Source organism: Phalangium opilio, unplaced genomic scaffold, assembly GCF_054372755.1.
Source record: "Phalangium opilio isolate 3A_F unplaced genomic scaffold, DU_Popi_V2 ptg000056l_1, whole genome shotgun sequence".
In the NCBI taxonomy this organism is placed as follows: domain Eukaryota; kingdom Metazoa; phylum Arthropoda; class Arachnida; order Opiliones; family Phalangiidae; genus Phalangium; species Phalangium opilio.
In genome coordinates, this window is record NW_028324175.1 from 514,636 (window position 1) to 535,727 (window position 21,092).

The 21,092-nt window shown below is 42.3% G+C and overlaps 1 protein-coding gene across 1 annotated transcript; it reads left to right on the forward strand.

The window, feature by feature from the left end:
• The first annotated feature begins 16,957 nt into the window (after positions 1-16,957).
• Positions 16,958-20,882, forward strand: LOC149667642 (uncharacterized). Its single transcript, XM_089840906.1, has 4 exons — positions 16,958-16,984; positions 20,410-20,486; positions 20,555-20,627; positions 20,691-20,882. Exons 1-4 carry the CDS (start codon positions 16,958-16,960, stop codon positions 20,880-20,882), a joined length of 369 nt encoding a protein of 122 aa, XP_089697032.1.
• Positions 20,883-21,092: the final 210 nt, after the last annotated feature.

Genomic DNA, 21,092 nt, shown 5'->3' on the forward strand with positions numbered 1-21,092 from the left:
AAAAAGCACTGCAGTTGTTCCAAACAATTATTGCAAGATACTAAAGGATACTGGTGGATGGCCAATAAAAGCTGGGATTAGAAGTTCAATAATGTCCAACCACCAAAAACAGTCAACTGGAGCCTGACAAGCGACTTTCCGAAATAAAATTTATGGAATCCGAGAAACATCCATGCAAGGGAGTGAACGAATCCAGGCGAGTCGAATACAAAAGCGAAACCAAGACTATAAGATATTGAACTGACTACATCCGTAACTTTCTAATCGAGCAACACAAGTTCAACATCTCGAAATTTGACCAGTCTCATCGGCGGCGGCTACTGCTGGCTGAGAAATTCTAGGCATAAATGCCAAGAAGAGAGCAAAACAAAATTCCCAATCCTGTCTTTACCCGCTCCTTGATTTCCCTAACCTAATCCCTGGTCATAAATTCATATGTGGTCCACTAGATAGCTATGATTATACAGTGAAAAATATAATATTGTTTATACTAGTAATATCGGCTGTATTACAGCTGGCTTCCTATTTTCGAATATCCAAAACTTTTATTGTTAATTTTGAATTAAACTTCCCCATTTTTTGTATGTTCACATTTAAATAAATACCTCTCAAAAGCGAGAGTATACAAACGGTGTGGCTTTAATATGGGCTTTGACCATCTTGTATATTCCACTAACCCCTTTTTTGTTCGAGTCTAGGGCGTTTATGTTGAGAAAATATGGATGGGTCTCGCACCAAATATCGAAGACATCCATTTTCGAATTAAAGCTAGCATTATCTATTATCCCCTTCCGATGTTACACATTAATTGTTGTTTCTTTTACCGCCATTTCGACGATACGGTAAGCGGTATCGCGAGATCCCTATGGCGAAAATATCACAGTATTTTGCTATAGAGTCCACTAACGTAATAACTATGACTTCTTGAAATTGGGTTTTATCGAAAAGATTGTAACAATAAGTGAGTTTGGCGATCTGATCATAAATAACTGATACGGAGAAAAGCGTATACATGTTAAATTTTAATAAAAAATATTAGTGACAATATTCCAGATTAATGTCTAGTTCAAAAAAATGATTTGGATATTTACAAATCTTACGCTAAAAGTTAGACTTCAAAGCAAGTGGATTTTATAATAGAAAATATTTTTAATTTAACCGAACGTAGAGTACGACCCTTTTTTCTACGTAATTGTTTTTCGGAAAATTTTGTCGATTGAATACATTTGTCGGTTAAAATCTTACTTAGATTATTCAAGCTTAAAAAATATCATCTAAAATTGTTGTATTGTTTAAACGAATAAACTTCTGAATAGTTTCTGATTATTTGTAGCCAATCGTATTTTTCGAAAAAATCCACAAAAAACCCCGAGCCCTAGCGAAAGTATAGGAAAGTAAGGTCTAGTTTTAGTATTTTTAGTTGCAAAAACTTAATATTTATTTAAATATGAAAACACTTTTAAGGTAGGAATTATCATAAAATTTGTAAATAATTTTAAATTAATCTTTCCCTAAGCCTTGATTAAAACAATTTCCGTAGCACCCTGCCTTATTTCTCATCCTGGTTTCCTCATATATCCTCTGCTTTCGAAGTCTGCTTTGTATTGTGCCATGATTTTATGCTTTATTTATCTCATAAACATAGGTATTAATTCAGGATACCGTTATCTAATTTACTCAAATCAGGGCAAATATAACAATAGAGAATAACACTGTCACTAAGTTTACAGTTTTTACAATGTAGTAGTGTTCTTTAGTACATACTTTTATTGGAAATGCATTCGGACATACGTGGACAGGGCCGTGCGGTACTGGGTACTGTCCATCAATGGCTCCTCGCTGGACGCCATTAAGAATGCTGGTTTCGTGGGCTTCACTGGAGTGGACAATGGTTCCTTCAAACTCCTACAGCACACGGAAACCACCAAAACCACTGCAGCCGAGTCTACGGCAGGGGGTGGGACTAGCGAGATGGTAGATCTCGCTGTGGAGCTCGCTGGTGTCGCTCTAGGCACAGAGGGGGAGGGGTGGCTCATTCGGAAGCTTGTTCTTCCATGGATGAGTCCACCCTACTGGAAGAATCGGATGGGAACCTTCGGGATCCAGCCGATGTGCGTTCTAGTGGTCCTGATGAGAGGGAGGATCTTCGGACTGGGAGCTTGCCTGTCCGGGGGGGGAGGTGCCACTAGCCCTCTCGGGACCGATGAGGCGTAGCTAGGTCCCTTCTGAACCCCTCTCTTAAGGACCATGGAGACGCTACGTGCAATTCAAATCAATCTGCACCATAGTAAGGCGGCCTCTGCGGTACTCTGCAGGATGTTTGCTATAGAGGGTCTTGATCTGGCCCTCGTACAAGAACCGTGGATTTGCCATGGCAAAATCCTCGGTCTTGACGCGGCGGGGTCACTGTTTTATGACCATACTGCTGCTAGACCTAGGGCGTGTATTCTGGTTCGGAGGGATCTTTGTTGTATCTCTCTACCGCTGTACACGTCCCAGGACACGGCGGCCGTGAAGCTAGTCCTGGCCACTGGGCATGCCAAGTTGACTATCACGGCTGCCTCTACATACTTTGCCCACGACGCGGACACTCTCCCGACAATTGAGGTGATCAATTTGGTCAATCCATGTGAAAAAAGAGGGGACAAACATTGGCTGCGACGCCAATGCTCATCACATCACGTGGGGCAGCTCTGATTGCAACAGGAGAGAAGATGATTTACTAGAATATTTAGTTGGTTGTAAACTCTATATTCTGAACCCAAAAAATGAACGTACTTTCGTTACTTCTAAGAGAAGGGAGGTAATTGACCTCACGTTAGCCACAGAAAACCTCGTGTCTTCCGTGTCTAACTGGCATGTGTCTAATGAGCCGTCTCCGTCGGATCATAGGCACATCTGCTTTACTGTCGCGACTACCTCTGTCCCGATGGGTGCAAAGATATGCAATCCAAAACGGACAAATTGGGCCGGCTATAGGGAAGACCTAATCCTACGCTACGGAGGGGGTCACACTCCTAAACTTACTTCACCTAAGGATCTTGATAGGGCTGCTTGTGACTTACAGTGCTCCATCATGGAGTCGTTTCACCGAAACTGCCCACTTAGGACCGTCAACCGCTCGAGGCTTGCCCCTTGGTGGAACGCGGATCTCAGCCGGCTTCGGAAATACACGCGCATGCTCTTTAACAAAGCCAAGCCCACGAGTGACTGGACTGGATACAGGCAGTCCCTTATTACCCACAACAGGGCCATTAGAGCTTCTAAAAAGGACTCCTGGCGCCGCGGCCCTTCTGTGAGCAAGTCTTCAATGTCCCTGCTATGGCCAGGGTCATGAAGATTCTAGCGCACGATAGCACACATCGACTTAATACTATTAAGCTGCGGGAGGATGTGTACACTAAGTCTGGGGCTGAGACTCTGAAGCCTATGCCTGACTCTACTTTAATCAGTCCAACAAACCCTGACTCTCAATACCCTGTTCTGCACAGGGCGAAGAGGGAGGACTGGCTTGTAGCCAGGCAGGTTGTTACGATTTCCAAGCTTCGCTGGGCTGTCAACTGTTTTGAGCCCTGCAAGTCTACGGGACCCGATGGGGTCTTCCCTCTGCTTTTGCAGAAGGGCTTAGACCACATCGCCTCTCCGTTATGCAAAATCTATAGACTTTGCATCGCTCTCGGTCACATACCTCGTGACTGGAAGCGCTCTAGGGTCATCTTTATTCCCAAGCCCGGGAAGGTTTCCTATCTCGAGGCGAAGGCATATAGGCCCATATGCCTGACCTCCTTCTTCCTCAAAATCCTGAAGAAGCTGGTGGACAGGTACATCAGAGACGAGGTACTTTCGGTAACTCCTCTCTCTTCTTCACAATTTGCTTACCAAAAGGTAAGTCAACTGAGACGGCCCTTCACGGCCTCACGAACTGCCTGGATAGGGCATTCGAGTTTCAGGAATTTTCACTGGCCATTTTCCTCGATATCGAGGGGGCCTTTGATAAGGTCTCTAGCTTGGTTATTACTGAAGCTGTCAAGAGATTTGGCATCAGCGACACTCTTGGCCGCTGAATCAAGTCCATGCTGACCGACCGTGAGGTGACGGCGTCTCTCCTTGGGGACTCTCTAGGGGTGACTACCAGTAGGGGCTGCCCTCAGGGTGGAGTGCTCTCCCCCCCTGTTGTTGTGCCTGGTGGTGGACGAACTCCTGGAGAGGCTCGGGGGTTCTTAGGGCTGTCACTGCTTCGGGTATGCGGACGATGTGGCGATAGTCTTTACCGGGAATTTCCCGGCTACTGTCACCGCACTTATTAGATCTGCTCTCTCTAACGTGGAGCAATGGTGTCAGGCGGTCAACCTCACTGTTAATCCTAAAAAAACTGTCCTTGTTCCATTTACGAGGAAGAACACTAAGGATCTGTTCAATGATATCTCTTTCTTTGGCCAGGTCCTGACAAAGTCCACCGAGGTGAAATACCTGGAAGTGACTTTTGATTGCAGACTCACATGGAAACCGCATCTTGATCGGTGTATCAAGAAGGCCAAAATGCTTTTCTGGAGGACCAGAAGCTCTGTCGGCCAGACTTGGGGCCTTAACCCCAAGGCTGTACACTGGCTCTATACTGGGATCATCAGACCCATATTATCCTACGAGGCACTTGTCTGGTGGACAAGGGTCCGGCTTAAAACGGTGCAGGCTGCCCTGCGCAAGCTTCAAAGGCTTGCCTGCATCAGTGTTACGGGGGCCATGAGCTCAACCCCAACTGCTTCCCTGGAGGTGCTCCTTGACATGCTTCCTCTTCATCTTTTTATTGAGGAGGAGGCTGTCATGGGGGCCTACAGGCTCCACATTAATGGCTGTGGGGTCCCAAGACTCTGGGATTACAGCCATACGAAGCTCTTCCGGGAGTACGCCGCACTCGAGCCATCGCTAACGATGTGCTTTGACAAAACTGCTACCAGTTTTGATTTCACTAAGCCATTCAGCATCCATTTTCCCAGTCGGTCCGAGTGGACTAACTTGCTGCCTCTTGGCACTGGAGGTGAAACTATTTGGTTCACCGATGGTTCCAAGACCGACTCCGGCGCTGGCCCCGGCTATTACTGCCAAACCACAAGGGTCGGTTTTTCTGCTTGCCTGGGTACCTTTGCTAGTGTGTTCCAGGCGGAAATTGCCGCGATCTGTTATTGCGCAGATTACTGCATTAACAAAGGGTATACCGGACGGACTGTGAGAATTTACTCTGACAGTCAGGCCGCCTTGAATGCGCTGAACCAGTGTGAGATTACATCTCAGCTGGTGCGTAACTGCCTTGATCTGCTAGCGCGACCGGCATCCCGCAATAGGGTTCTGTTGTACTGGGTGCCAGGGCATAGCGGATATTATGGCAATGAGCAAGCCGATAGATTTGCAAAAAGGGGCGCGGAGGCCAAGCTCTTGGGGCCGGTGCCGGCCGTCCCCATCCCCTAAGGGTATGTCAAACGGAGTCTGCACGACAGGCTGACTGTCATACAAAACCAGCTCTGGCATAACATGGAGGGCCAGCGACAGACAAAACAGTTAGTCAATGGCCCCTGCAGGTCTCGTGCTAGAGACCTAATTTCGCTCAGCAGATGGGATATTAGGCTGGCAACCGGTCTTTTGACCGGACACTGTCGGCTTAATAGACAGCTCCATCTGATGGATCTTGCTGACTACCCTCTCTGCAGGTCGTGCCTGGAGAAGGATGAAACATCCGCTCACGTACTTTGCGAGTGCGACTGCTTCGCCTCGCTTAGACTAGAACATTTTGATTCACACACTGTGGAGCCCTCGAGGGTCTCCTCTATTACATTGGAGCGAATTCTTCGCTACGCTGCAGCTACGGGCCTATTCAAGGCCTGAAAACGAGGATGCACAATATGCCTTTGGCATCGGTCCTAGGGCGCGTAGCGTCCTCAACAATAATAATAATAATAATAATAATAATTATAATCAAACTTTATTATTGACTCACTTTCTTTAAATAAACAAAAAGGTGATCGGGCTTTCCCTCTTCGTTGCTGGAACCAAAAGGTATCTTTCTCGTCCTCGGCCCTCCGTATCGAGTCGGGTCTAAGGGTTCCTTCCCCCTTGACTTTTGGTCGAGGGGTTAAGTCTCTGTCGGGATTCCGACGAGGACAGTTGCGCGATGCAATAGGACTTTCTTAGACCCCCCTGATAGTTTTACAAGCGTATGCTCGTTCCGCTGCCACCCCAAGCTCGCTAATTTTAACGTCATGAGGAGCAACGGCCGACCAGGGGTAACGCCATTTCGCGTTTGCGATATGGCCGTTACAACTCCCTCACCCAAAAAATACTTAATGGGTAGGGCTGTGCTATTCCAACGCTGGGGAGAAAAGGTCTTCCTCCACCAGCATTGGCGAAAAATCCAACACGTCCGAAAATTCGGACGGGCCGGACTCGTGGGCCTCCGGCGGAGATGAAGCCGCGGCTGCGGCCCCAAGGTCGATCCCACTCACCCCGACGAGGTCGTCAGGGGTGAGGGTCTTCCCCCTAAATACATTGCGGGTTGGGCCCCCAACACGGCTGGTCATCTGGCCAGAAGGCCACCGGGCGTCGCTGTAATATATTTGGCCCGAATGGCACCAGGTGGCGACGCTTCACCTACTTGGCTGTTGGGGCGCCTATGCTGTTGTCTTTGATGGGACGGGTGCCCTTCCTACCCGCTTCCCCACGGCGCCTTTTGTTATTATTCTCAGTAATAGCAAGCGGAATATATAATTTAAATTAGTATTTATTAAGTTAATTATTAAATTATACACTATATTATTAACCGTATCCATCAGAGTATCAAAGCATAATGAAAAACAGATCAACTTCTAAACTACGACATTTTTGTCTAGCAGACGACGCCTAAGTATAAACCCAGTTCACTTCAGTTCTAATCACGCAATGAGCAAAGTCTCTTAACATACTCTCCCTCTTTGCCATTGGACCTCTCCCTATATCTTATACATGGTTATAGATAGTTATACTGTTAATACCTTAGTAACTTATGTAACATACATCATTTTAGTTTTAGTAATATTAAACAAAATCCATCATTTTTAGTTTCTGACTTAATGTTTCTAAAGTTTGTTTGTTAAGTGCCTTGGTTAGGATATCCGCGACATTGTCTTTGGTGTTGATATACGTCACATAAAACAGGTTCTGTTCTAAGATATCTTAAGTCGATATGCTTGGATCTTTGGTTTTCTACAACGTTCTTTACGAAGTGTATGGCTGATTGATTATCGCAGAGAAGATTAGGTATGCCAATGTCCCGAATATTGAAGTGTCGCTTGACATCGTGCATAATGGGCATCAACCATAGTAACTCCTTCACAGCCTCTGACATCGTGATATATTCAGCTTCCATGGTTGACAACGCAATAGACTTTTGTTTAAAAGATCGCCATGAAATCGGGGATTTTCCGATACAGCAAATATAGCCACATGTGGATCTTCTTGTATCCTTATCTGATCCCCAATCACTATCGGAATATATATTCAATTTGCAATTCGCTGTTTCTTGTTGATAATGAAGTCCGTAATGTGCAGTAGCTATGACATATTGCGTTAAGTAACATAGTCTTTTCCAGTGAGTAAGACCCGGATTTGCATTATATTGCGATAATGCGATGACGGAGTATACAATATCTGGTCGTGTTCTCTGTGCGACGAATAGTAGCGCTCCTATAAGCGATTGGTATGGGTATTCTTTCATGTGCTCTCTCTCTATCTCCGTCCTTGGACAGTCATCCCGTGTCATTGCTGCTCCCGGTGCCATGGGCAAACCCACAGGTATATCAGATATTTGATATTTCGTCTGTAGATCCCGTATGTAGGTTTCTTGATGTATTCGAACCCCTTTACTCGTCCAGTCAAAATCCACTCCTAACAGTTTGGTGATGGGCCCCAGATTCTTAATTTCATACACTTGCGATATGGTCTGATAAACCCGTGTTATTTCGGCTTCAGTGTTTGCGAGAATGACTAGATCATCGACATATACGAGAATGATGACTTTCTTCGGTACATAATATATACAATTTGTACCTAAGAGTTTACCAAATCCAAGCTTCTTAAACATTTTATCGAGTTCTAAATACCATTGTCTTCCGCTTTGTGGCAATCCATAAAGCGCTTTGGTAACTTTAAGACATGTTCCTTCCGTTCTTGCATCATAGCCTGGTATATGTTTCATATGTACGGGCTGGTCTAATGTTCCGTATAAATAGGCGTTTTTTACATCAAAATGGGCATGCGTCCACCCAAGATAAATGACAAACATCAGAATGAACACTCGGATCAGTCAGAAGTTCACTACTGGTGAGAACGATTCTTCATAATCGGTACCAGGTCGTTGGCTAAAACCCTGTGCTACCAAACGTGCTCGGTACCTTGTCTGCTTTCCCTCATTTGTTTTTAAAGCGTACACCCAACGACAACCAACGACCTTTCCTTTAGTTGGTTGTGGGACGGTGGTAATTACATTCCTAGTCTTGAGTATGTTGACTTCGGTGTCCATGGCCTCAGCCCATTTATGTTTGTCAACAGAGTTGACAGCTTCACTATACGACTGTGGAATCTTGATTTCAGTGTAATTAGCCTCATATATCGAATCCTCTTGGGGGACTGCATTCTTCGTGGAAAATCTTCCTTTTGAGTCTCGGCAATAAACATCCAAGCGTCCTTTAGGCTTTCCACTCTGTCCTACATTGACTTTCTTCTCCCGACCCCTAGGCAGTGTGTCCTCCGATCCAGCTGATATTTCTGCAGAGCCTCCGGATATATCTTCTACGTTGGCCGATGTCTCCTCTGCGCTATTCGATGTCTCCTCTGCGCTAACCGATGTCTCCTCTGCGCTATCCGATGTCTCCTCTGCGCTATCCGATGTCTCCTCTGCGCTATCCGATGTCTCCTCTGCGCTATCCAATGTGTTCTCTGTTGATACGGACATAACGCGTGCCTTAGGAACTTGTTCTGCGCCTTTCTCATCGACAAACCATTGATAAGATAAGGGGTTTTCCGTCTTATGTTGGTCAAAATAATCCATACCCAATTGCTGTTCATTGAAACGTACATGTTTCGATTCTGTGGTTTTCAAAGAATAACCCAATAAGACACCCATCTTGGCCCGTATGTCCAGTTTGTGTTTGCGTCTTGCCTTTGGCACATGTACATAGGCGAGGCATCCTATACGTCGGAGGTGTCTAGCACTAGGGGTATGTCCGGTCCATAGTTCCGTCGGTACTTTATTATGTAGACTGGCATGTTTCGTTCGGTTTTTGAGGTATACTGCAGTATAAACGATATCTGCCCAGAAACGTAACGGCAATCGGCCTTCCTCAAGCATCGTCAGGGTTGCGTCCATTATCGTCCGATTAAGTCGTTCTGCGACTCCATTCATAGCTGGTGAATATGCATAAGTGTACTCATGTTTTATTCCTGTGTTCTGACAATATTCATGAAAAGCATTTGAGCTATATTCACCTCCATTATCAGTACGGAGACATATTATTTGATGTCCAACCTGTCGTTCGGCGTAAGTACGGTAGGTCTTGAAACACGATAGGACGGCGTCTTTAGTGGCCATGGTAAAAATCCATACGTAGCGACTGTAATCATCAACGAATGTCACATACTATCGAGCCCGTGCTGGAGATGTAACCGGTGCCGGTCCCCATACATCCGAATGTACGAGCTCCAATGGTCTTTGACTTCTTATGTTGCCGATGGCTTTATATGGTTGTTCTGTGCTTTTGATCAATCTACAGGATGTACACATCTCCAATGTGCCCGACAATTCTCGTAATCCACGTATCATACCGTGTGTCGCCATATATTGTAGGTCTTGTTCGTTAATATGCCCTAGTCGTCGGTGCCATAGGTCTAAGTCACCCAGGGTATTCCCTTTTTCTACGTTGAAAGATTCGGTCTTCTCCTGCTGTGGGCCATGCTTCAATACAATGGGATATACCGTGTAATGTAGACCTTGTAGGTCCGCACCAAAAGCTTCCTCCCCATCTGGTTTGTATGCTATAAACCGTTGCTTTTGGAACACGCCTTTGTATCCCGCCAAATCCAATAACCTCACAGCAATGAGATTGTTTTTCATTTTTGGGGTGTAAACAACGTTCTTTAAGACATATACATTAGGTTGATATTTCGTATCTAATTTTATCCAAACATCTCCCCTCCCTTCAGCCTGCGTCACGCCTTCACCTATCGTCACACTTTTTACGTCAGGGGTGAAATTGCAAAACCATTTTCGTTGTGTGCAAAAGTGATGGGATGCTCCCGGGTCTATAATCCAACCCCCATCTGACTGTACATTGTAACATGCCGATGTGAAGAACGCACCATAGTCATCATTCTGTCTTCTTGTGGTGGTACGCCTAGGTGGTCGTGTATTTCGTTCTTTACGGCATTCAGCGCTCCGATGCCCTACACGTCCACAATTATAGCATGCCCCGGTAAACTGCCTATTCCTTGTGTCTTCAGGCCTTCTATTTCTCGGTTCGTCTCTCCCTTCTTCGAATTGTCTATACCTCGGTTCATCTCTCTCTTCTTCGAATCGTCTATACCTCGGTTCATCTCTCCTGTCTAATTTGGCAGACTGCTGTTTCGTGTGAGCCGAGAATGCTACGTTTTGTTCTCTGTCTATTGATTAATTTTTCAGTTCTTGTCTCCCATATTCTGCTTCGAGTTGCTCTTTAACATACTGGAAGGTGAACTCTGACTTGGGTAATGAATATAATTTCGTCACCAAATGCTGATACGAGTCCGGCAGTTGGTCTATGAGTTGATATGCTTCTTCCTCATCATCAAGTTTTTTTCCTGCGTTTGCTAGACGACGCTTCATATGACATAAGCGGCCAATAAATTGTGGCATGGTTTCCCCTGGTTCAAATTTGGCGCTATAAAATTGTCTTCGCAATACAGCAATGTTGGCTATAGTAGTTGGTTCATATACCGTTTCCAATTTCTTCCATGCTTCCGTGGCCTGTGTGATGCCATCAATGACGTCTCGTACGTTATCGGCTAAACCCATAGCAATTGTAGAAAATGCTTTGTATTTCAGGGCTGTATACCTGCGTGTGTCTTCTACATTATCTGCAGCTGGGATGGGTTCGGTGTCTTGGACTATATCCCATACTCCACGATCTTGTAACAACATGGTCATGTTGTATTTCCAGTCTTTGTAATTCGTTTTCCCTTCCAGTTTGGGGAAATGCCCAAATGGATTAGATCCATCGGCCATCTTGAAAGCTTGTGTAATAACTAACATGCACTGACTAACCACGCTCTGCTACCATGTTATTATTCTCAGTAATAGCAAGCGGAATATATAATTTAAACTAGTATTTATTAAGTTAATTATTAAATTATACACTATATTATTAACCGTATCCATCAGAGTATCAAAGCATAATGAAAAACAGATCAACTTCTAAACTACGACATTTTTGTCTAGCAGACGACGCCTAAGTATAAACCCAGTTCACTTCAGTTCTAATCACGCAATGAGCAAAGTCTCTGGCGACGCTTCACCTACTTGGCTGTTGGGGCGCCTATGCTGTTGTCTTTGATGGGACGGGTGCCCTTCCTACCCGCTTCCCCACGGCGCCTTTATGTTTCTGCGGCTGGTGTTGGGCCTGGCCCACCTGGGCCACCGCCATCACTGGACCTCTCCCTTGACGCCAGGTGCTACTTTCGTTGCCGTTGCAAAATTCCCAAGGGTTAAATGAAATGAGTGTCGTGGTTTCCCCCACCCAAAAACGTTACAAAGGGTTTCCTTTGGTGGAACGTAAATTGTAGGTATGGCGAGGAACACCCTTTTCGCTCTCTCTCCGCTCTCTTCTCCTACGTTTAGGCTTAGCTATATCGACAGGTGAATTTTCACCGGCGATTTCGCTATCCTGCGGAGAGTCTCCCGTCCAAGGTAGAGTGCACCGTTTCAGGTTTGAAACGTGAGAGATACCAGCGAAATTTCGCGTAGTTTCCTCCTCCAACCTGTACGTCAACGGGGTAGTTCTTTCCTGCACTACGAATGGGCCGTCGTACCTTTTCGCGAGCGAAGCCGTGAAACCACGACTCGCATCGGAAAGTGGGTGCGCACGGCGCAAAACAAGGTCGCCATGTCGAAAATACACGTGTCTCCGACGCTTGTCGCAGTGCAGTTTCTGCTTTACCTTCGAGTCCTGCAGGTTATGCCTTGCATGCAGTCTAACCTTCAGTCTCTCAGCATATAGATCTGAGTTTCGGTTCTGGTAAATATTTACCGGTTCCAATTCCCAACCTAACGGAGCGCAGGGCTCCCTACCGAAATTCATCGCCGCGGGCGTGAATCCAGTCGAGCTGTTTTCAGCTGACACTAAGGCAAAGCCCAACTCAGGAATACGAGCATCCCAATCCCTATGTTTCTCAATATAAAAAATAATCATAGGCTTGATATTCCTATTCATGCGCTCAGTAATGTTTGCCTGAGCATGATACGGAGATGTATTTTTCGGGCGTATACCCAATCTTTTACATGTCTCCTTGAATTTCGGACTGGAAAACACAGAAGCATTATCAGTAATCAGTTCCTTTGGGAATCCAAATCGACAGAGAACTTCAAATAACTTCTACCATATTTTCTCCGAAGTCATTTTTCGTAAGGGGTAGGTTTCTACCCACTTAGTGAAATGGTCTACGACGACGAGCGGGTATTTTTTACCCTTGGAGCTGCGAGTATAGGGACCCATGAGATCACAGGTCACTAATTCCCACGGCCTTTCGCTACGAACGCTTGATAGCAGCCCGGGCTTTAATTGTGCAGATGGCTTCGATTTTTGACACATCTTACAACCCCGAACAAACTTTAAAACGTCGCACTTCATACCCGACCACGTGACCCGGGATTGTAAATGTTTATACGTTTTACAAGCTCCCAGGTGGCCGACAAGGGGCTCGTCTTGAAAATATTTGATTACCTCTAGTCTTAAGCTTCGAGGTATTACCACCTTCCAAGCTTTCTCTAGGGCATCTTCATCCTCCTCGTCCCATAGTGCAAAGTATCTTAATAGCAACCCATCCTTATCCATTATGTACTGATCTAAAACTGCCAAGCCTTCATGAAACGTTTTTAATTTTTTTAACCATCAAGTTAATGTCTATCTAGGAAAACTTTAACTAAACAATTTGGGTAAAAATATTTTGAGATAATTATATGTAAAGCATAATTGCAATATATCTGGCCCTTTGAAATTCATCTCTAAAATTCTTAACTAATTTCGTTGGAAAATAAACCTTCTTTGGAAATTAATCTCTTGAATTCCAATCTCTTGAATTCCAAACGAATTTCGTTGGAAGATAAACCCTAGATCTTCTTTGGAAAACCAACCCTAGGCTTCATTGGGCATTTATCTCAATAATTCCTAACGAATTTCTTTTGGAAATAAACCATGGACTTTCTTTGGAAATTTTTCTCAACAATTCCTTACTTTGGAAAATAAACCTTAAACCTTTTTTGGAAATTGATCTCAAGAATTCTAAAGAATTTCGTTGGAAAATATTCCCTAGACATTCTTTGGAAATTTATCTCAAGAACTTCTTTGGAAAACAAATCCTAGACCTACTTTGGAAATTTATCCCTAGAATTCCTAAAGAATTTCTTTAGAAAATAATCCCTAGAAATTCTTTGGAAATTTATCCCTAGAATTCCTAAAGAATTTCTTTAGAAAATAATCCCAAGAAATTCTTTGGAAATTTATCTCTAGAATTCCTAAAGAATTTCTTTAGATAGAAAATAATCCCAAGACCTTCTTAGGAAATTTATCTCTAGAATTTCTAAAGAATTTCTTTAGTAAATATTCCCAAGACATTCTTTGGAAATTTATCTCTAGAATTCCTAAATAATGTCTTTAGAAAAGAATCCAAGACATTCTTTGGAAATTTATCTCAAGAATTCTTTAGGAAATTCCAAGGAAGTCTTTGGAAATTTTTTCTTTAGAAAATGATCCCAAGGGCTCCGTACGGTTCCAAAGAAATTCCTTTAGAACTCTTAGGAAGATTTTTGTAAGGGCTTGAAGATCGCTAGTTTTTAAGCAAAGCCATGGATGGCAAAGCTGTCTACGATTGTTAAGCCTTGGTCGTTTCTACCTTGTAAAGTTTGTAGATTTGCTACTTGTATACCTGTTCACTCCCCCTCTCAACCGAAATTATTCTATTGAAGGATTTCTGTCTTCCCCTGCAATCAACCTGTCATGTACATGGGTTCCGAGTTCACTATTATGGCTGCGCACTAAATAAATAAATATAGTGTGCTACCACGAAGCTAGGGGGGAAAAACTGTGACGTCAATATTGGGTCCCGAATTTGTATTGCCCAAGCTGACGACGTCTCGCGACTGCCAATATGGTCGCCTGAAAATAAGGTAAGAGATAAGAGCATGTGACGTCACTACAAAGTTCGTGGCAACACACTATTATTATATAAACCGGTGTTATCAGTTACTTGAGGGCTTTTTGTATTCTTATTGCGCTGTGTGAAGCATCTAATAAAGAGCCGAGTTTAGCTCAGGAATTGAACCACCTCCCCAACCCAAAGCTCTCTGTAGGTCTAACATTTACCATACAAATTATTTTACTGTCAGTGATACAGCGGCAACATTTTGCTCAAAAACAACTATTAATTTGATCTGTTGTACATCGTATAGCATCAAGCGTTCAGGCATAAGAGTATTGTAATTAACTCTAATAGGACAAAAATAACCTTACTGGAGAATCCTAAAGCAGTCCTGATGTTTTGTCACGGTCGTTCGTTCAAGAAAGTCTGTTCCATTTTCAACTTAATGAAGGATTCTGTAGCACCATTGGCTTCTAATTACTGCTCCAGTCAACGAGATTTAAATCCTGAAAATTAGAATTTCCTTTGTCTCCTCTCAGTACGCACAAACCTAGGCCTAGCTTTACGACAACCAGTGACACTTGACTACGACAATAGACGATGTGAGCCAAGTCCTAATCCTAACTGACTTCAGTACTCGTTGTCAGAAATCTTATATAAGTTAATAATTTAACATTAATTACATACCTTCAATCTTGTTATTCCTTCTCTAAGAAATTGTAGCCGAAAAAATTCGACACGACGGTCCAGTTGAGTCAGTTCTTTGTTCTTATCTCGACTTCTCGAGTCGACGAGTCGAGTATACGACTATACGCCTCTACGGTTCTATCTAAACCAACGGAGTAACGGCGTCCGACCAAAGAGAGTATAGGGGAGGAGTGGAAAGAGGGGAAAATCTTGTCACTCTTTTCTACCGCGCATCTTCAACGCGCAGTACCGAGGCATTTCCGTTTGAGACATTAAACGGTATCGTAGGTGGCGCGACTGAGCCGGAAACTCCCTCGTACCGCTAGTATAATTTAGGGGAGACATAACCATTTACGCTTGTGGAACGGGGGAGGTTCCACTCCTCCCCTATATTCTCTTTGGTCCGACCGTCCGGTGTCTTCTCTTTATCACAGCCCACTCGATCACGCAAGTTGCACGCGCTATAGCGCGTGGAACCTGCGTGATCGAGTGGGCTGTGTCTTTATAAAGCTAGCCAGTAGCATAGCCCACTCGATCACGCGCGTCACAACGCAAGCTGCTCGCGCTATAGAAGCCCCTCAAACAGCCAAAAAGTGCAACTTTTGGATTCTTGGCGGGAAATTCGAAGTCTGCGAAAATTAACATTACATTCTATGGGAGGAGGTCGGTTTTTTGACCAGATCCTCTGTCCTATTGATCCAAATGACCTAAAATTTTTGAGACGTGAAGTTCGACGTCTTTTATTATTCTAAAAAGGATTCAAGCTTCTAGAGTAGGTAGTTTTTTTTATAAAAATTATTTTCAAAATCAAAATGATGGGTTCAGTGCTAAGACTGATTATATCATCGGATCTACTGGTCCAAATGTCCTGAAATTTTAATTAGAGGTGTGTTACAATCTATTCTATTATATTGAAAAGGATTCAAGCTTCTAGAGTAGGTAGTTTTTTTTATAAAAATTATTTTCAAAATCAAAATGATGGGTTCAGTGCTAAGACTGATTATATCATCGGATCTACTGGTCCAAATGTCCTGAAATTTTAATTAGAGGTGTGTTACAATCTATTCTATTATATTGAAAAGGATTCAAGATTCTAGAGTGGATAATTATTTTAATAAAAATTTATTTCTAATGTCATAATTGTAAATTAAGTACTTAATGCACAATATCTTTGGATATAATGGCCCAAACGTCCTGAAAATTTAATTAGAGGTGTGTTACAATCGATTATATTATATTAAAAAGGATTCAAGCTTTTAGAGCGGATAATTATTTTAATAAAAATTAATTTCTAATGTCATAATTGTAAATTAAGTACTTAATGCACAGTATCTTTGGATCTAATGGCTCAAATGTCCTGAAATTTTAATGAGAGAGATTACGGGGAGCGTGAGGGAGTTGTTGCGATCAATTTGGGAGACGAAAGTGTACATTGCGGCGAATAAGACCAGTCAGGCTATTGAGTCGCTTTTGAGGAGGGGAGGACGGTAGGACCCCGAGGTCTCTTTCGCTACTCGTAATGGGGATGCAGTGACCGTTGATGGTGTAATTGAATAGCGGATTGCGCCGGCCGCGAGATGTAAAACGGCACACTTCGCGACGTTAAAGGTGAGGCCATGGGCTGTACCTCACACAACCACAGCATCAAGGTCGAGTTGAAGGGCAAGGCAATCAACCAAGTCGCGGATGGGACGGTAAAGTTTTGCATCATCGGCAAATAAGATGATGGACGAGTTAGTAACCGCCATATATATCTATGGTAACCGCTGACGGCATGGAATTTAAATTGGTTTGAAGTTAAAACCGAAATTGTTTTAATCCAATGCGGTTCTACTGAAGGTTTATGCATTTTGGAGTAACTATGCATATTACGCTGGCACAGTTTAAGGTATTGATATTAAACGGTCATTGATTTACGATGACTTTTGGTCATTGATTTACGATGACTTTTGGCCATTGATTTACGATGACTTTTGGCCATTGATTTACGATGACTTTTAGTCATTGATTTACGATGACTTTTGGTCATTGATTTACGATGACTTTTGGTCATTGATTTACGATGACTTTCGGTCATTTATTTACGATGACTTTTGGTCATTGATTTACGATGACTTTTGGTCATTGATTTACGATAACTTTTGGTCATTCATTAGAGTTAAGGTGAATTATTTATCAAAAGTCATTTTATAAGCTTAATGAGCACTGACGACAAGTTAATTTCAACGCAATTAAGTGTAATTAACGTGAAATTAAACCAAAATATACATTTTTTTGTATGAAAACTCAGATAACTCTTAAATGATGTTCTTGATTAAGATTGTATCTACCCTAGCCGTTAGTAAAGCCGCATGTTTTCTCTTTCACACTTAAGCTAGTTTAAATTATCTCCAAAGGCGATAAATTCAAAACTTAGCGTAAAATGAGAATCGAAAACTCCACTAAAAATTGCAATTAAAGGCCGGATTTTCTGCTAGAGGGTTCTCCTGGTACAGAAAATGACTCGCAACCGAATAACAATAGAGAAGCGAGTCGTCTTAAAAATTCGGTTCTACTTTTTACAGAAAATCGAGGGTTAGGGGTTCTCCCGGTACAGAAAATCGAGATAGGGTAGTCACGTTAAAATATTTGAGCCACGTTTTTTTTCCTCAAACTTCGGCGCTCGATATTTCCGAAAATACGGTACAGAAGCCCGAGCAATAAACATGCTTACACTTTACATGTTAATTGTAATTTGTTCAGCAGTCTTACGTTTGTAACACCACTTCGCGAAGAACATCAATGTCAGTGGAAATTTTACCCGCGTCGAAGGTCTAAGTACGGAAGACCAGTAGAGTGCTACTAGGAATATTGTCGTAACGTCACACCCTCTTATCTCTTACCTTTCTTCTGGCAACCATATTGGAAGTCGTGAGCTTTGGCAATGCAATTTAAAGCCCCAGTAATGACGTCACGTCACATGGTTTTTCTCTCGAGCTGTAGCTCACTATAGTCTACGTTCATTTCAAAAGATCCTCTTCTTACGGGGAAAAGTTGTCGAGGCAAAAAAGGAGGGTGACAATAATGGGCCAAAACAGTACCCCTACCGCCAGAGGGGTTGAAAGTTATAAGGCACGGTCACTAATGGGTTTCTACAATTGTTCGTAGTGGGGACTCCAGGAATTTTGGGAGATGCTTTTTCAAAGTAATGACAAAAAATCTTCTTGAAATACCGCTATGGTCCCGAGCTTGGCACAGTCCTTGTTGTAGAGAGATTTCAGTTGGCCGAGTAGTACGTTACACCCTCCTAAGTCTTACCTCGGTTTTGGGAGCCATATTGGAGGGTTTCAGTTTTCCTTCTGCATTGAACCCACCAATATGGCAGTGTAAATTATCTCACAAGTCTTAGTTCCTTCACCAAACGAAAGCTGTCTCTGGATATTTACTTAAAATTGATTTTACTGCTTCTTCAAACTCGATATTTTTGGACGGTAAATTTTTAACAGAAGTGAAACCACGTGACGTGAAGAAGTTTTATAGTTTTTCTATGCACGGGGAGTATAGAGATGAATTTCACTTATACTAATACAACCCCCTCCCTTCGGATTGGGGAGTTTTAAGAACGTATAGACACCAGAAAATTTGCTTACCTCTAGTCACATTATGAACTTTTTCTTTGTAATGCCCAAACGTTCTTAGTAACTATATAGCTCTCTGGGGACCGAGGAAGATTTTTAACAGTAAAGCGCGCAGTTTTACCCAACTTTGGTCACGGCTTTTTTTAACAATATAAGTTCGAAACATTTCAGTAGAGCTCCATAGTATCATTAGAAACTGTTTCGTATGCTATGGAATGTCTTACTCGAAATAACGTTTATCGGATGCTTCGGAAAAGAACTACATGTACGAATGTGCTAGTTCGGATGTTACTAAACTTTTTCGCTTTGTAAAATACTCCGCGGAATCAAAATCCAGCCGATTGATTAAAAAATTTCATCCATTTTTTTAATTTGAAAAAATAATTTTTTGAACAATTGCAATGAAGTGTAGAATTACTTTTCTCACTCCTGTAGGCAAAAATTCTTAACTTTACCATATGGGCTGCATGTGCCTACAATTATCTAAAACATTTTCACAACATAGTGATATAGCCATAGCCCTCACTCGTTGGTTTTCACATTTTCAAAGAAATAGTTTATTTTGAATATAGATTCTCTACCTCAATAGTACACTTCACCCCTGATTCTTTGACAGATTTGTGTTGCCGTGGATAACAATTGGGAGACTAACCCCCTGTGGTATTCAACAAAACCGATATGTGGTTTAGAAGAAAAAAACCTTTATCAAAAAGCTGTTTTTATAGGACATTGTCAACTTAATACCCCTAATTAACGGAAGATAAAACAGTCAATTTCATCACGAACCCATTCCGAACCTGACCTGTAAGGCTGTAGTCTATGATAGTTAATTTTGTAAGACTGTATTGAGAATAGGCCATCTAATTTCATGCTGGTGTACATACATCCCAACTATTAACTCTTATATCTAATTAAGGGCTGCAAGGTGTTTTTTTAGGGAGAATTAATAATGAACTTTAAAATTTATATTTATATTACAAAACTACTTTATTTATAAATTTGTTTACTTATGAGAAACATGAGGTAAGGGATCGTGAGGGCTCCATGGGCTTATGTATGTACAACTTCCCTCGTGTAAAGGACAACAGCACACACACACCAAAAATAAATTCAATTTGAAATTACATATACAGAAATAAAAAAAATGTTATCACACTTGATCAAATATTATAGGGTATGAATTGAGGTCAAATAACGCTGTTACCAAAATGCGAACTGAATTTTACACCCTGAAGGGCAACTATAGTGGTAGGCAGCGCCTTCTCTGTAGGTAAAGTGTTGAAGGGCTTTGCCGAGACTATAGAGAACTTTTGAGGTTCCATGGAGTGCATATAAAAATGCTCAAACCCCATAGTCGCAGAGGACAGGGGAGGAGGTTTAATCTTTCTCCCGGCAGAACCTGCAAAACGCTTCATCAACAATGTCCCTTATCTCCAGCCTTATTTTTACGTTTTTTGGTGAGGGCAAGCAGTTCTTTTGCTCTCGTGTTGGAGGACTTCGATGCCTCTTTACATCGATAAATCATAAAATCATGGGTTTTTAATTCAACTACTACGTAAAAAGAACAAATTTTTTCATACATTTCAGATTTGCTCAACCATACACACTCAATTATGGGACCATTGCTGTAATATGTTCATACATTTTTCCGCTTTTTCTTTAGCAAAACTGCATAAGTTTTAAACCCTTATTGCAGGAGACATGGGGAATAAAGAATCGGGCTATGAAATACATTTTTACCAGGGAGTTCATAAATCGTACCTTCAATGTCATGTAGATATTTAACAATTCTAGTCTCTTTCATTAGACAGTGAAATTTACAATATATTTCTTTCCCCAAGAGTTAATTACGAAGACCATAAAATAGATTACACGCAAATTGTCAAAATACATGATTCACCAAGAGATTTTGATGTATTATGTACAACTTTACAATTTAGTGAAATAATAAATTTTAATGATAGCATTTTTTAAAAGGACAAACACGTCATATCAGTTCCCCTTCAACTTTCATTCTTTGAAAAAGTGAAAGATGTATTTATACCATCTTCGCCGTTCGATACCAGTAACACCGTCATTGTAACTGGTCCACCGAAAAAAATAGTCTCAACTACAGTGTCGTTTTTGGCCATTAATTCGCAGGTGAAGATTTGTTTACTAATTGATTAAAGGTTATAAGCACAAAACTTCGATCGTGCACTAAAACTGCATTGAAATTGTTCAAAAAGCTTGTTACGTTATTCACCACGTCAGTAATTTTAATCTCGGCAATCCTGACATTTCACTGGATTATAAGGCGTCGATTCCAGATACGGTCTCCCAAGAAAATTGTCAAGAAGCTTGTGAATCTAATGTTGAATAACATTTGGAACAACACGT

Excerpts from the sequence above, each read along its gene's own strand:
- LOC149667642 (XM_089840906.1), top strand. The coding sequence starts at position 16,958 with ATGCATATTACGCTGGCACAGTTTAAG. Across the intron at positions 20,487-20,554 it reads AATCGTACCTTCAATGTCAT|AGTTAATTACGAAGACCATA; the intron begins GTAGATATTTAA and ends TCTTTCCCCAAG. Across the intron at positions 20,628-20,690 it reads ATTCACCAAGAGATTTTGAT|GACAAACACGTCATATCAGT; the intron begins GTATTATGTACA and ends ATTTTTTAAAAG.